Source organism: Punica granatum, chromosome 6 (genome assembly GCF_007655135.1).
Source record: "Punica granatum isolate Tunisia-2019 chromosome 6, ASM765513v2, whole genome shotgun sequence".
Classification (NCBI taxonomy): domain Eukaryota; kingdom Viridiplantae; phylum Streptophyta; class Magnoliopsida; order Myrtales; family Lythraceae; genus Punica; species Punica granatum.
In genome coordinates this window covers 25407281-25421128 of record NC_045132.1, presented here as the reverse complement: position 1 = coordinate 25421128, position 13848 = coordinate 25407281, and the positions used below count along the sequence as shown (strand labels likewise).

The window sequence follows — 13848 nt, the reverse complement described above, 5'->3', positions numbered from 1 at the left end:
ATTATTGTTATTCACAGATTATTATAGTAAATAAAAAAATGGATGAAAACCATTTTTTTTTTCGCTCGCGACATTGTGCGGGTTAATTGTACCGTAGTTTACATATAATAATAAATAAATGTGGCCGATTAGAAAGGAAATTAGTTGATGAGAATTGGATATTCTGTGATTCTTCTCTAAGATTGATATATGTATTTCCTAACAAATTCAAATTGGCAAACATAAGATTCTCACTATGGGATTTACGGTGGCAAGATTTTCTTTGATCCCTTCTTAACAAAACGGATACGTATATTATACATATTGATATACGCATAGCCGTTTTTCTTGATCGCTGCGAGGAGTCTCTGTGTGAATCATCATCGATCGAACAGCGTGCACGACTTTCGTCTCGCGATCATTGAAGGTATACTTCTAAACCCGAGTTTTTTTTTTTTTTTTTTTTTGCTTCTTCGTGTGCGTAGTTTCTCCGATAGTATGAGGATGTTCATTTGATAATGTTCTGCCCTCCGATGCGGGAGATCTCGGCTGTCGTGGTTCTTTGATTTAGTTGATCATGTTTTGAAATCTTCTTTTCTCAGTAGCCATGGAGGAAAAGTACTCATTGAAGACGGTGCGGGAGTTGGAAGCCCTGACTCAGGAGAGGCGCTTGCTTGCCCGAGAGCTGGCGTCAGCTCGTCCGAGGCATTGCTCCTTCAGTGGTGTCCTGGTTAACGGACGCCGGCGGGGTGGAGGAGGAGATCGCTAGTGTCAGGCGGATGGAGGAGGACCTGCAGCTCATCGAGGGACATATAGCATCGAATGAAGATATCCTCCATAACACGTGGACCATTTGGGTGGGGAACTCGGCCCAAATCAAACTCATCCGGGAGCACCTTGCAGGCTTCAACGGCGAGGTCCGGCCATCGACGTGGCTCTCCCCAGCGAGGACACGGTCTCTACAACTCCAAATCGATCAGCTCCAAGCCCATTTCGCTCCAAATCAACCCCAAAATCAACACCACTACGCCCAACATGCTTCAACCGTCCAGGTGAAGGCTGAGCAGCCGACACGTGCTCCAACCGCCCAGGTGAAGGCGGAGCAGCCGACACGGGATCCAACTGTACAGGTGAAGGCTGAACAATCGACATGACCACATCTTGTTGTTCGGATCAGATCTTTGATCCTTTGCGTTTCATTCTTGCATTCTTTTTGGGAAGAGTACAGTCTTAATTCTCAACCTTGATCATGTTTTCCATTTCGTCATGAACCTATGTTTGCATCACTCTTCTCCATCAGTGACTTGGTAAATTCTTCGAAAGAATATATGCTGTTTGATGTTCCATGTGTGGGATTTGTTTGGTGACATGCAGTTTTACGATCGGAAAAATCCCGAGCTCTGGTTTGCATGGGATGCATGAGAATTGGAGAATGGCATTAATCAAGATATACCTACAATGTTAAACAACAAAACTTTCTATCTACAGAGGAAGAATGACATTAATCAAGATCCTGCAATTCATGTTGCCACCCACCGGCTTCAGTTCAAGAGATTAAGTCCTTTTGGCTCGCTAGGTTCCCTATTCCACGAATCCTCATGGAGACCCAGTTAGTGACTGGTGTTGAATCTTTAGGCTGCTTGCATAATGGAGAACCCGAAAAGGAATTTGTGCAGTAATGAGTTTCCGTTGCAGCTTACCCGCTATTCCTGGTGCTGTCCCAATCGGGAATATTTGCAGTTGCCTCATTCACCATTTTCACTAGTCTAACCTGAAAGGAAAACTTGCCATGAGCAGAATGTGGGAGAGGGAGAGATCTGTCTACAGAGCTATAATGAGAATCAAGTCAAGATATAACATCTGAATGAAAACATTACAGCCATACTACACCTCGTGAAACTCCGCTTTGAGCTTTTACTTGCTTGAGTCGACTGCTATATCGGTTAGAACAGAATAGTTCATACAAATCGCAGCATCCTGTTTCTATAAAAGCTATTATGCTCTTCTGTAGTTGCTGACAGATTCGATTTGGTGGCATATGATGTAATCGAATTGCTAACCGTTGGCCGATAATTTTAACTAGATTCGATATGAAACTAGTGGAATGAAAGTTGAAACATAGCATCACAACTTAGAATAGTTCAAGTTCATAGGTGAACAGAGAGAACATACCACACTCTCAGGAACTCCTGGAGGAGGCAACGATAAGTTTTTTGGTGGGGGACCGCTCAGATATGACCTCTTATCAAAACGCCATCCTCCGATCTTCCCATAAGTCAATTCCCCCTGCAGCACAAAAACTAGTCAAAGACAACCTCATAAACACTTAATGAAGAACGACATGAGGATGGACCAATAGATGGTTCTGTATTTGAATACTGGAAAATGTACTGCAGTAACAGCTTATGAGTTTCAAGTCTAATTTGCCGTTTCTTTCCAGAGTGAGGCATTAAAAGTCACTTACCTTCAAATTGTAGTCGCACCCGTAAGTGTAATGGATTATGAAATTCTTCCCAACTTCAAGATCCCATGGTGGCTGAAATTTGTAGCGCAAAATCTACATCAGTAAAAGTTTGAACTCTGCTTATATAAAATGATGCAACCTATATAAGCTGGGTTGACCTGCAGCATGAAGTCCTTGCGAAGAGTATGCTGAACCCCGTGTAGTGCAGAGGCTATAGCGTAAGCATACCTGGAAATAACCGAACAAGGGGAGAAAGGTCAAACAACGAGCAGTTATTGTCCGATGTTGATAATTACTAAGTCGGTTGAAATGAAAAGAAAATGTAAGGCACGCAACTCACATTTCTAGCACCCATCCAAAAGCTTTATCAGTTTCAGGATCATCTTTCATTCTCAAAGACACATTCATCCATGTAGGTGCAATTTCCTCAAGCAGAGACTGAAATAGATAATTCCCATTAAGAAACAGTACAACACACGGATGAAAAATCAAAGGAAGAAAAAATGTCGCCTGCAATGTCCAACCTTATTGATGATTACTGGAGAATTGCCGATGGGATCGATATTAGTAACAGGGCCCTTCTCCTTGGGGAAGAACTTCCGGATAATCTTCTCATGTTCTGCAGGTTTAATGTAGAAGAATGGATATCCTGCTGGACGTGTCTCATGCGCTAAGTTAGGCAAAGGACGAACAAATATGTGGTCGGGTTCTGCCATTAGAATATATCTGTGTATCAGTCATGAACACAAATCTTAAGGATCAGATGGTCACAAGCAATAAGAACTGAAGTCCACTTTCCTGGTCACCTTGGTTGAAAGAGAAACTTACTCTTCCTCTATAGTTGCACTCTCCAACCACTGCACAAAAGCCCATGGCCTATTTAAGACGATGTAGCCCTGCACACCGAACATCAGTTTGAATTTTTCGGAGAATAGCGTCTTAAGAAAATTAAGCCCCGCGGAATTGCATAATACATGAGCATGTATCCACTACAGTTATTACGAAGTCAGTCTACAGTAAAATAGAGAAAGTAACATTCACAGACATGACAAACGAAGTAAGAATACTCACCCGGTCCAGCCCTTCCGGAAGTGGATCTACAACGAAAGTGGGGATCTCCTCGATCAAATTATCGGGACTTCCAGAATGCAAGATTCTGGTAAACTTCCCCATTTCTGAACCGGGCATGTCTTTTACCCTCTTATACCAATAGTACATTATCCGGCACTGCCATTTGCTGTAAGGAGAATCAGTTGCCGTGACAGCAACATGGAATCTCAAGCTCTCCCAGTTCTTAATAATTGGATCGTCCCCGTCCGACCCGTTCATTGTGATGGAGGCTCTGTTGTGCCCTATCACGCTGAAGAAATTATATGCCGCAAAAAGAAATCCGAGGCCGAGTACCAGAAACAGAGGCGAGGCTCGCCTCAAACTCTTCCTCTCAATCATGGGCAAGCTGAATACACCACAAATCAGTCACTATGAACTCCGAAAAGCTAACTATGTTCTTCTGCTATATTGGACACATCCACCGCTGGACTCTGCTATAGTCACGGAACCGCAGCCTTCACAAAAATGCCAGCAGAAAATCTGCCTCCCGAGCTGAAGGAAGAACAAAAACATCATGGACGGAATCGATAAGGACGGGATATCGTGAATTCAGCAGACACGGAACGAACAAGACATGCCGGTCAAGGAAAAATCAAGATCTCCTCAAGGAGCCAGAACAGATTCAAGCTGCTAAATTGGCATCATTGCAAGCTCAAAGATCTAAATGGGCAATTCTAAAGCTCAGCATTTAGTACTTAAAAAGATCACAACAACCACTGTGAAATCGGATCCCAAATCAAATGCGTTGCGTTGCAGCCACTGAAAGAACCGCCGCTTTACCTGAGCAGACGGCAACCCAGAAAGCCAGAGAGAGAGTGAGAGAGTCGTGGGAGTTCTCGAGGTCTCCGTGGGATGCGCCGAGGTTTGAAAAGTCGCCATGTTTTCCGAGTTTAATACTACTGAGACGCACGAGAGGATACAGTCGTAGTGGAAGTCGACGCTGTCGTGGATTCATTATCCGCTGAAAAAGTCAACATTAGTGCGATGAGGCCACGACGTTGGACTTACTCTCGCAAATCTGCTTTGCCTCATCACGCATTCATCAGCAAAGCTCGGGCCTTTAATTGGTTCATTTTTCAGATTAGTTTAACTGCTAATGGCAACAACGGGCGCATAATCGTACTTATCAACTGGAATTTATGGTCTGGAAAGATCGAGAATACCGCTTTTATTTAGCCATGACGTAGTTTTCTTCACAATTATAGACATGAACATCTTCTGTAATATCATGTTTGGTCCCCATGCTCGGGATTTTCGGGATCGGAAATCTTCTAGTTGATGCCATATTAAGTTATGTGCAGCCAACTGAGCTCAGCTAATGTAATTTATATATGCGAGGATGTATGGGAAACGACTCGAGGGACGGTACTGTTTCTGCTGTAATTCCTATCATATCATCATCAGTGGTCTAGGAGGAGGTTAAGGTTTCGGATCGCTGGATCAGATGGTTGTCTTCGAGGCCCTCCGGACGAGAATGAACCAGCAGAGCACCCGATACAGCACGAAAAACCCCAGCATGATCCCGACGTTCGCCCATCTCATGTCCCTGTCGAGCCCTCTGCTCCTCAGCACGTCCTGCCCCGTCAGCAGACAACGGGAGGCGTCCTGCCTGTCCCATGAGAAGCAATGCCCCCTTGCGCTCCAATACTCATTCGTGAGCAATGTGTCGAGCGGGTACCGATACAAAGAGACGTAGTACATGAAGAGCCAGTACTTGGGGATGCTCTCCTTCGGGATGAAGTACCCGGAGAAAAGGAAGAACGCCCCTAAAACCGTGCAAATCAGGGAGTTCCCGGAGATAAAATCGGGGGACACCGCACTCAGGAAGAGCACTAGGGAGCTTGCCATTAGGACAATGACCCAGACCACGAAAGCAAAGAAGGCAAAGGCCATGAATGATGGGTTTAGCCCCACGATCCAGTAAACAGGCACAGAGAATAGCAAGGCTACCGCGAATAGGAAGGGGAGGAACACAATCGTGTTTGCTATCATGTAGGAGGAGATCTTGTAAGCCCCCCTTGACGACTCCTTCATTAGGACTCTCCTCTCTTGGAGGTAAATCGGGAGCGCCTCGACCGTCGAAGATAGTAAAAAGCTGAGACTAAATGCAAATAGGCCCAATCTCTCTGCAACGCCTCCTTCGCTCTTCCGCACTTTAATGTAAACGCTCCCAAGCCCAAACCCTCCAACAATGGCTTGCATCGTTCGGGCCAGTAGAAGTTGTTTCGTCCGGTAGATCACCTTCCAGAATCTTGAGCAGAGGAATCCGATCTCTGACGCATCAATAAAGTAGGAACGCTCTCGCACGGTATTGGCAATATCTGACTCGGGCCACATCGGGTAAGAGAATGCTTCCTTGTGTCCCAAGGCAGTGGAGTAATTGTTGCTCTTATACAATTCCTCAAGCTCAGGTAAGATCTCCATGGCGAATTCAAGAGCGTTGAGCTGCGGGGGGACTTCGTACCCAAGCTTGTTTATGGTCTCCTCGAGCGACTGGAGGGTCCCGTTATGGACCACCGAGCCACAGAACAGTATTAGGTAGTTGGTGATGTACCTGAGGAACAAAGATCCTGTCTGTTCAGTTTCCCTTAAACTGTCAAGATTCAACAGTACAGACTGCATTTGAATAAAGAACTGCAGAGAATTCCGATCCCATACCTGAGTATCCGATAGCTCGGCTGGTGGATGGAGATTATTATAGTCCGGTGCTTGGTTTTTGCCATAGAGGAGAGAAGCTCGATCACCTGGAGGGCTGACTTGCTGTCTAGGCCAGAGGTAGGCTCGTCGAGGAGAAGTATCGGAGGGTCATGAATGATGTCCAGTCCGATGGAGACCCTCTTCCTTTCTCCGCCAGAAATCCCTCTGTTCTCTTCATCCCCGATGTAAGTGTCTGCTGCATGGACTAGCCCGAGTTCTTGTATTAGGCTCTCGACCTTCTCTTCCCTCTCCCGTCGACTCAACCCCCTGAGCCGAAACTTCGCGCCGTACATCAACGTCTCTTTCACTGTAAGTAGAGGAAGTAGGTTATCTTCCTGAGCCACAAATCCACATATCTTCCTCAACTGAGACGGACCAGTCATCTGGCGATAGTTGATGGTGATGCACTTCGGGTCGAAACCATGGTCCTTGACCCGTCCTGCTATCACTCGGATGAGAGTGGACTTCCCGGCCCCGCTCGGGCCCACTACTGCGAGCATCTCCGAGCTCCTTGCCGTGAAAGAGACGGACTTCACTATGCGAATTTTTTCAGGCTTCCGCACCAGGGGGCAGAATGAAGGGACCAAAGGCCCGTCGGGCCTAACGCTGTAAGAGAGGTTCCTCACGATCATTTCCTGCAGCGGCCTCGACGGGTGGGGAGTTGGCGTCAAGGGAGGAGGAGGAGGAGGAGGAGGAGGAGGCGAGTGGTAGAACGAAGAGGATGGGCTCGTGGACTCCTCGGGCGAATTCGAAGTGGAGAAGAGGATCACCGAGTCCTCCTCGAGGCTATGCGGGTGGAAGCAGACGGCCATGTCTCGAGTTCGTGCTCGAGCTCAGGTTCGAAATGAAGATGACGCATTGTGAAGGACTGAAATATGTAGGAGGGAAAATGTGGCGAGGAAATGTGAGCGTTGGAACAACCTAAGATGAATTGTCGGACAAGGTTCTCCTATGTTCTGGTGAAAGGTGGTGAAGGGATATATGTTATGTTTGGCCGTAGTTGGTGGGAAAAATAAGCTTGCGTTTGTTTTTCCATTTCGATAAGTTGTCAACTTGATTTTGTATAATAATTGCAAGAGTTGATAAATATATTGATATGTAAAAATATACATATGTATGTATATATATACGTACACGTGAAAATAGATTGAGAATATTTTATTAAAAAATTAAATTTAAAAATGATTAAGAAAAAAATATGAGTGATAAACTATTATTAAATTGAAGTTTAAGAATGGTTAGAAAAAAATTATAAGTAAGAATTTATTATTGAATGTAGGAAAAAAATGAAATAATTATTATTAATTGTTAAATTTGAGGAAGAATATAATTGAGTTGAGTAAAGTTGAATTATAATTTACAAACTCCCCACAAATTTGGATTGATTATTAATTAAATAATAATATACTTATTGTTGGCTATTTTGGCTGGTTTAGATCCTAATGTATCATTAGGATCATCCGCTTAATTAATTGCATTTGCACCTTCATGGTTGCATTTAGGATCAAAATCACGAAACACATAGCCGTCCAATGTTCGAACTCCTTATAGCTCGAACCAAATTCCATGGATGAGTTCCTTAGGAAGAATTCACTAGAGTTGTTAAACCCAAAGGAAGATATCCTAATCTGGCTCGATAATTCCCTATGAGGCACAAATGAATCGTAATCGGCCGAAAACATGCTTACGAGGGAAAGCTTAGCATTGAAGTGTAGTTAGGAAAAATGTGGTTGCATTTAATTAGTGCAAATAATTAAGATTGCACGAGAAAGGTTTCATTTTAGCATTTGATATTGCGTGCAATTCCTGCGTTTTCCCTCCTCAAACATTAGACTGTTGAAAGATTTAGGTCACCAGCTCGGGCAGTTGGGTCTGCCTGCCCGTTGACCAACTGTCAAAATTACAAATTGGGCTCAACCAGGCCCATTGATCATCCGGCCCATCAACCTGTACGATATGACCATCGATGCATTTATGTAGAATTTAATACGAAGAGGATCATATATAATCCGAATATTTTGGTGAGGCCAGGAGAAATTACACGATATTCCTAAACATGTTGTAAGGCAATGGAAAGAAGTGAATGATCCCAGTGTCTCGCATAGCTTTGCATCGAATAAGATCAAGCACGGATCCTTCTACGAGTAAGGCGATCGAAATGATTATCTTTTTTTATACAATCGTGTCTCACAACATGTTTTACGAATCTGAATATTGCAAGTTGAGTGTAGATTCTTCTTCTTTGACACCATGAGGGGACCCCAATCTCCCGAGACCATAAAAATTGACTTTTGATCTCACCGTAAAAAGTTGATCCGATAGGGTTCGAGGGCCGGGCAGAAAGCGAAAGACGGTAGAGTTTTTATTTTTACTTTTTATTTTCATGGAAAGGAAAAATGTGGATAATTGTTGAGGATAAATACAATGGGGAAATGAATCGTACTTTTTCTTGGAGGCATCTGTTCCAATAGCGAGGCCAAAGTGGTCCACGCATGTGAATAGTGACATGTCGCCACGCGTATGGTGGTCGTCGCACCAAGCTGGTCAAAAATATCAGTTCCCTCCTTTCCCGACCGTACATGTCTTAATGTCTGTGCCTATAGCTTGCACCTTAATAAACTCCAAATTGGTAGTTGAGGCAAGTCGATGTTTGAACGGAGATTAGTTTAATTGATCATTCGAGAATATTTTGTGATCTCATTTAGAAAGGAGAGAAAAAATGGAGAGAAAACAAATTGAAGGGCCAGACATGTTTTTTTTTTCTTTTGCATTTAATTGGAATTGTCGTATTATGTCCAATATGATCTTTTGTAGACCGAGATTACGAAGGCCACGGGGACATGTTAGATCGAAGATATATGTTCAAGCACATGCTCATTCCTACCTCCATGTTTGCTCCACTAGACGGGATCTCATTGTCCGGGGGGTGGGGCCCCTGGCTTTTGAGTTTAACGGTCCGAATGCAATTTGGATTTATTCGGACGAAGAGTAGTTATTGCTTGTAAATGATATATAACGCGGTATTATATCACAAGACATATTAAAAAAATTTATTTTTATCAATAATATTTTATTTTTATGAAATTCCTGAAAACCTACACTTAATCGTTTATCAGGACCTACATATTCTCTCATAAATGCTGGATGGCTTATTTATTTTTCCTTGATAACATAAATGGCCTATTTATAGAAGGCCTAATGTTGGACGGCACCACCCAACGTTCACATTGTTCATTTTCACCTCCTCGAAGAGCTGCTGCTGCTGCTGCTGCTGCTTCTGTACCCGGAGACCGAGTGAAGGATCAACCAATGTCGCGCCACCGGAGGCAAGCTTCGCGATTACTTCCGCCGGATATACTCGCAGGAGATGATCTGCAGAGACCGATATCTCCCGAGTCAAACCAGGCCAGCAAGGTGGCCGCTGCAGCATCTCTCGGCCTAGGCCACAGCACGACGTCCCCGGGTGCTTCGGGCACGTCTGCCGCCGGAAAGACATCTGCAGCGGACAAGGCACAAGAGGGGGATGTGTCCGCCTACGTCCATTCTCCGGCGACTCTGAAGAAGCCGCCGGGACCAAAAAACACCTGAACGACCGTTGTTCCTTCTGTCTGTCAGTAATGCTGCGCTGTTGTTTGATCTTTTTTTTTTTTTTCTTTTTTTATTATCCTTTTTCTTTTCCATTTTCGGGTTAGATATGGACCTTCGGGCCATTTGCAGTTTGTTCGTCAGAAAATTAGAAGATCGTCAGTCGGGTTGTGTGTCTCGTGTTTGGATATTCGCCTACTAAATTTCCTAGAAATAAAACAAAATTCCCGGTTCGTCGCGTGTTTCCTTTTCCTTCGACATCGACTTGTAATGAACTGAGATTTTTTGAGCTGAAAATTTTGTCGTCCCCTTAGGCTCTCCATATATATTTTTTTATATTATTCCTAACGGCTTATACCATTTATTGTTAGCAAATATTGTAGAGGATTTACCCCGCGTATTTTCGTTGCTTAATTTCATCTTGATGATTTCCTGCCGGAAAAATAAATAAATAAATAAATAAAAATAGTAATAAATTCATCTTAATGTAAGCCATTGGTTCACCGAAAAATTTGTCCAAGTTTGGGAGTCCGTACGGTTTTCGTGGGCCGGCTATCAGATAATTGACAATTGGGCTGACCGGTTTGAAAAACCATTAGACTTGTCCTCCTCAGATGGATGGGCCGGTGGGCCCAAAAAGCCGTAGGGATCAATGGGATGACTCGGTGGAGGGAAAAATGGAAATTCATATGACATCACAAATCAAGAGTTAATTAGCTACTTCTTTCCGACACACACGCAATGTTCACGCGCAGAGGATGGACTAGTCAGCCGAGTTTATGTGATGGTACGATAAAAAAAAAAAACAGAAGTAGATGTTACTGACCACGACACGTGAAGGCGTGAAAAATGGCCGAATGGATGAGTAGTAGAGAGGGTGAATAGTATGTTGGGCCTTAAGGGGCGAGCTCAAGATCCTAGTGGAGAAGTAAGTCCCAAGCTTGTTCGGATTACGGGTGATGGATGGTTATGGAGACGCGAGAGTTATAAAGGCCCCGTTGTCATATAAATTTGTATTCATAATCCATCCCTCTATAACCATACCGTTCATAACTTGCAATCTAAACAACCTATAAATGCTTTCTTTATTTGTTTCATTATTGGAAATGTATTTATCAAGAATTTTTTTTGATAATTCAAAAAAAAGTTGTGTATTGATTCTCGGAATAGAAATGATAGATAGAACGATATCTATATATATCCTTTGATAAATGCTCAGCAGCTGCCCATTGCATTAGCCCGTATATGAGTACAATAGGCCTTCACATGGGCCCCCTATCCACCAATTCATCCTATGAGCCACATAATATACATGAGCCCATCTCTGATCCTCTCTGATCAAGATTTGGACTCGAGACTTTCGGTTCGTTTCGTGTACGATAGATTTCCAATAGTAGTTGGTTGCAAAGAACCCATGTATATCCGGAGGAAGAAAGGGGCTCTTTGTTGTACATCTGGAGGATTACAGTCACTATAAATTACAATGTTATGCTAATTGCCTCGCGTTAATCATAAAAGGCGAAGTTGTATATGCCTAAATATATCCCTAATAATACACACATAAAACGAAGTAAATTAGTACCCGAACTGAAATGTCCAAATTGAAAGCCATGGGCTGCTTGCAGCTAACACGCCTATGTTACCCAACTCCCAATTACATTAATATAGAGCGACGTATCTTTGAATACAACTCGCAAAATACAATATCTCGTTAGTTGGACGAGCTCCACTCCATAGTCATATTACAATTGCGTTGTAGTATGACTATGGACTGGAGCTCGTCAAACTACATGATTATATATATATATATGGCTGTTGACGACCAATTGATAATGGATTGCCCAAGTTACAACTCCACGAGAGCTTTGTAATTCCATGATGATGATAATTATTATTATTATTGTTATTATTACAGGGTGGAAAAAGGAGTTTATTATAATATAATGAGAGAGAAAGATGAAGAGGCACGGAAGCCTATAGGAAAATGGCAAGTCCAGCAGAGGGATTTATCAGGTTTGACCGAGAACTGAGAGGAAGAAGAAAAAGGAAAAAAGTCAAGCAGCTTTTTATTTATTTTATTTATCTAATTTATTTTAATGTACTTAAAAAAAAAAAAAATTTGGGTGTGGGGGTGGATGCTGAACTGCGAATTGAAAATGACTTGACCTAATTCCCTCTCCAACACTGACATTTTTGTACTTTCAATCTTTACTTTAAGCTTCTTCCCTACTCTCTCCTTTCCTTTTATCGGAACTCGCGTGCCCCTCCCCTAGGCCCCACCCTATCCCATCCCATCTCTCTTCAAAAAATTGAAAAAAAAAAATTTATTTAATCAGAATATCGATCCAATTTACGAAAAAAGTCTCACAAGTATAAGAAAAGAAAACAAGAAATGAAGGGAAAAAAAAATGTTACTCATAAACTTCGAAGTCGAAGTTGGAGTCTATTTGTTCCGAATAAGAGCGTGTGATACTGCACCATTCAATTTCTCATAATTTTTTTAAATGTATTTGATTTGTTTTGGCTGGAAGCAGATTTCTCTCCTCTTCCTCTTCTCTGTTGTCTGCATCTGAATTTTTATTTTTTTTGGCTGAAAAGTATCATAAATTAATAATGAAAGAGAAGTGATGAAGTCGTGGGGACAAGAGTACGTACTTTTGCATTCATCTCTGTTTGTTTCAATGAGGCGTGCAGTGCTGTCACGACAGAACTTATTAGTTGAGAAAAAAATCGGGTGAGTAATAATATTTTTACTGTTAAACGATAAATATCTCATTATATAATTCTATTTTTTTATTTTATACGTATCATTTATTTATGAGTGAAGTTTTATATAATTAAAAATAAAGAATACTGCATTACAACAACGGATATTTTCTCTGTTAGTTAATGTAAAAGCTGTCAGACTCAGACCTCACCCCACCGCAGTCTGACCATATTTTGACCAGTTTCCCTTCTTCTCCTGCTCGGCCTCTTATTCAAAATACACAAAATCCATTAAATAAAAAAAAAATTGATGTTTCCAATTTACCTTCCAACCAAAAAAAGAAAAAAGACAAAAAAGAGAGATGATTCCTCCCTCTCCCTTCACTCGCTTTCAATACATTAATATTAATTATGCATGCATGCAAACGGTTCATATACTCCTCCTAATCAAGTACAATAAGCTCAAGTATGGGGCTTGTGCTTGCCCAATATGATATAATATAATATTATTCAAGATTATCTAGTATATTTATACGATGCATGGGGTTATAGTATCATATTTCGTAGTATTAGACCAACGACTTTCCATATTACTTATGATATATTTGATCCTTGATGCACCTATCGTCATTGATAAAAAGAAAAAAAGAAGACCAATCAGACCAATAATTAAAATATATATATATATATGGTATAATAGTACTTTTTTTTTAAAAAAAATGGCCAAATATGATAATACTTGCGTTATGTGACACCACATCACTATATATGCACGATCGGCTTTTATATGAATATAAAGCATATAAGCCTGCTATTATTTTATATTACGCATCTCATCTAGAAAGGATAAGCAGTTAATAAAATAATAATCTAATTCAAAGAACATTCCTCGCATCATTGGAACTTTCCATTTTCACCTGAGATATTCGCATGTATACATTATTAATTTATTTTATATGAATATATACGTACATTATTTTAAGGATGCATATATATATATATATATATATTATTTAAAGGTCCTATGTTCATTTGTCTTAGATATACATGACATCAACATATGTACGTGTATAAAAGCATCCCTATGATTATCTTCGTGTTAATTAACAATCATTTTATCAGTATCTGTATCTATATAACTTAATGAACTTCATTAGCTGGATAACTTCCTGAAATAAAAGGAAAACCTAAGGATGCAATAGAAATAACTCTACTATGTCCAAATTCGCTTTGATTCGGTCGGAATGATGATTTTTACATCGATCTCTTGGCCACGCCGCAACATCATAAGCAAGAAACTATGAGCA

General features: G+C 41.6%; 2 protein-coding genes across 3 annotated transcripts; both read right to left on the bottom strand.

The window, feature by feature from the left end:
- Positions 1-1394: 1394 nt before the first annotated feature.
- On the bottom strand, positions 1395-4567 carry LOC116211869 (hydroxyproline O-arabinosyltransferase 3-like). Of its 2 annotated transcripts, none has more exons than XM_031546393.1 (9): positions 4334-4567; positions 3515-4045; positions 3272-3339; positions 2968-3169; positions 2784-2881; positions 2602-2671; positions 2444-2515; positions 2152-2265; positions 1395-1750 (listed from the first exon to the last, which is right to left on the bottom strand). In XM_031546393.1, the coding sequence occupies exons 2-9, from the start codon at positions 3890-3892 to the stop codon at positions 1676-1678; spliced, it is 1077 nt and encodes a 358-aa protein (XP_031402253.1). In that variant the 5' UTR covers positions 3893-4045; positions 4334-4567; the 3' UTR covers positions 1395-1675. The 2 variants fall into 2 exon arrangements, 1 of the variants encoding a protein (XP_031402253.1); XR_004157770.1 differs by having other exon boundaries at positions 1716-1750; positions 2152-2279.
- Positions 4568-4704: 137 nt separating this feature from the next.
- Positions 4705-7145, bottom strand: LOC116211868 (ABC transporter G family member 23). Its single transcript, XM_031546392.1, has 2 exons — positions 6212-7145; positions 4705-6107 (listed from the first exon to the last, which is right to left on the bottom strand). The coding sequence occupies exons 1-2, from the start codon at positions 7060-7062 to the stop codon at positions 4994-4996; spliced, it is 1965 nt and encodes a 654-aa protein (XP_031402252.1). The 5' UTR covers positions 7063-7145; the 3' UTR covers positions 4705-4993.
- Between the last annotated feature and the right edge of the window lie 6703 nt (positions 7146-13848).

Excerpts from the sequence above, each read along its gene's own strand:
- LOC116211869 (XM_031546393.1), bottom strand. The coding sequence starts at position 3,892 with ATGATTGAGAGGAAGAGTTTGAGGCGAGCCTCGCCTCTGTTTCTGGTA. Across the intron at positions 2,516-2,601 it reads GCAAGGACTTCATGCTGCAG|CCACCATGGGATCTTGAAGT; the intron begins GTCAACCCAGCT and ends TACAAATTTCAG. Across the intron at positions 2,266-2,443 it reads GGTGCGACTACAATTTGAAG|GGGGAATTGACTTATGGGAA; the intron begins GTAAGTGACTTT and ends TTTGTGCTGCAG.
- LOC116211868 (XM_031546392.1), bottom strand. The coding sequence starts at position 7,062 with ATGGCCGTCTGCTTCCACCCGCATAGCCTCGAGGAGGACTCGGTGATC. Across the intron at positions 6,108-6,211 it reads CCGAGCTATCGGATACTCAG|GTACATCACCAACTACCTAA; the intron begins GTATGGGATCGG and ends TTTGTTCCTCAG.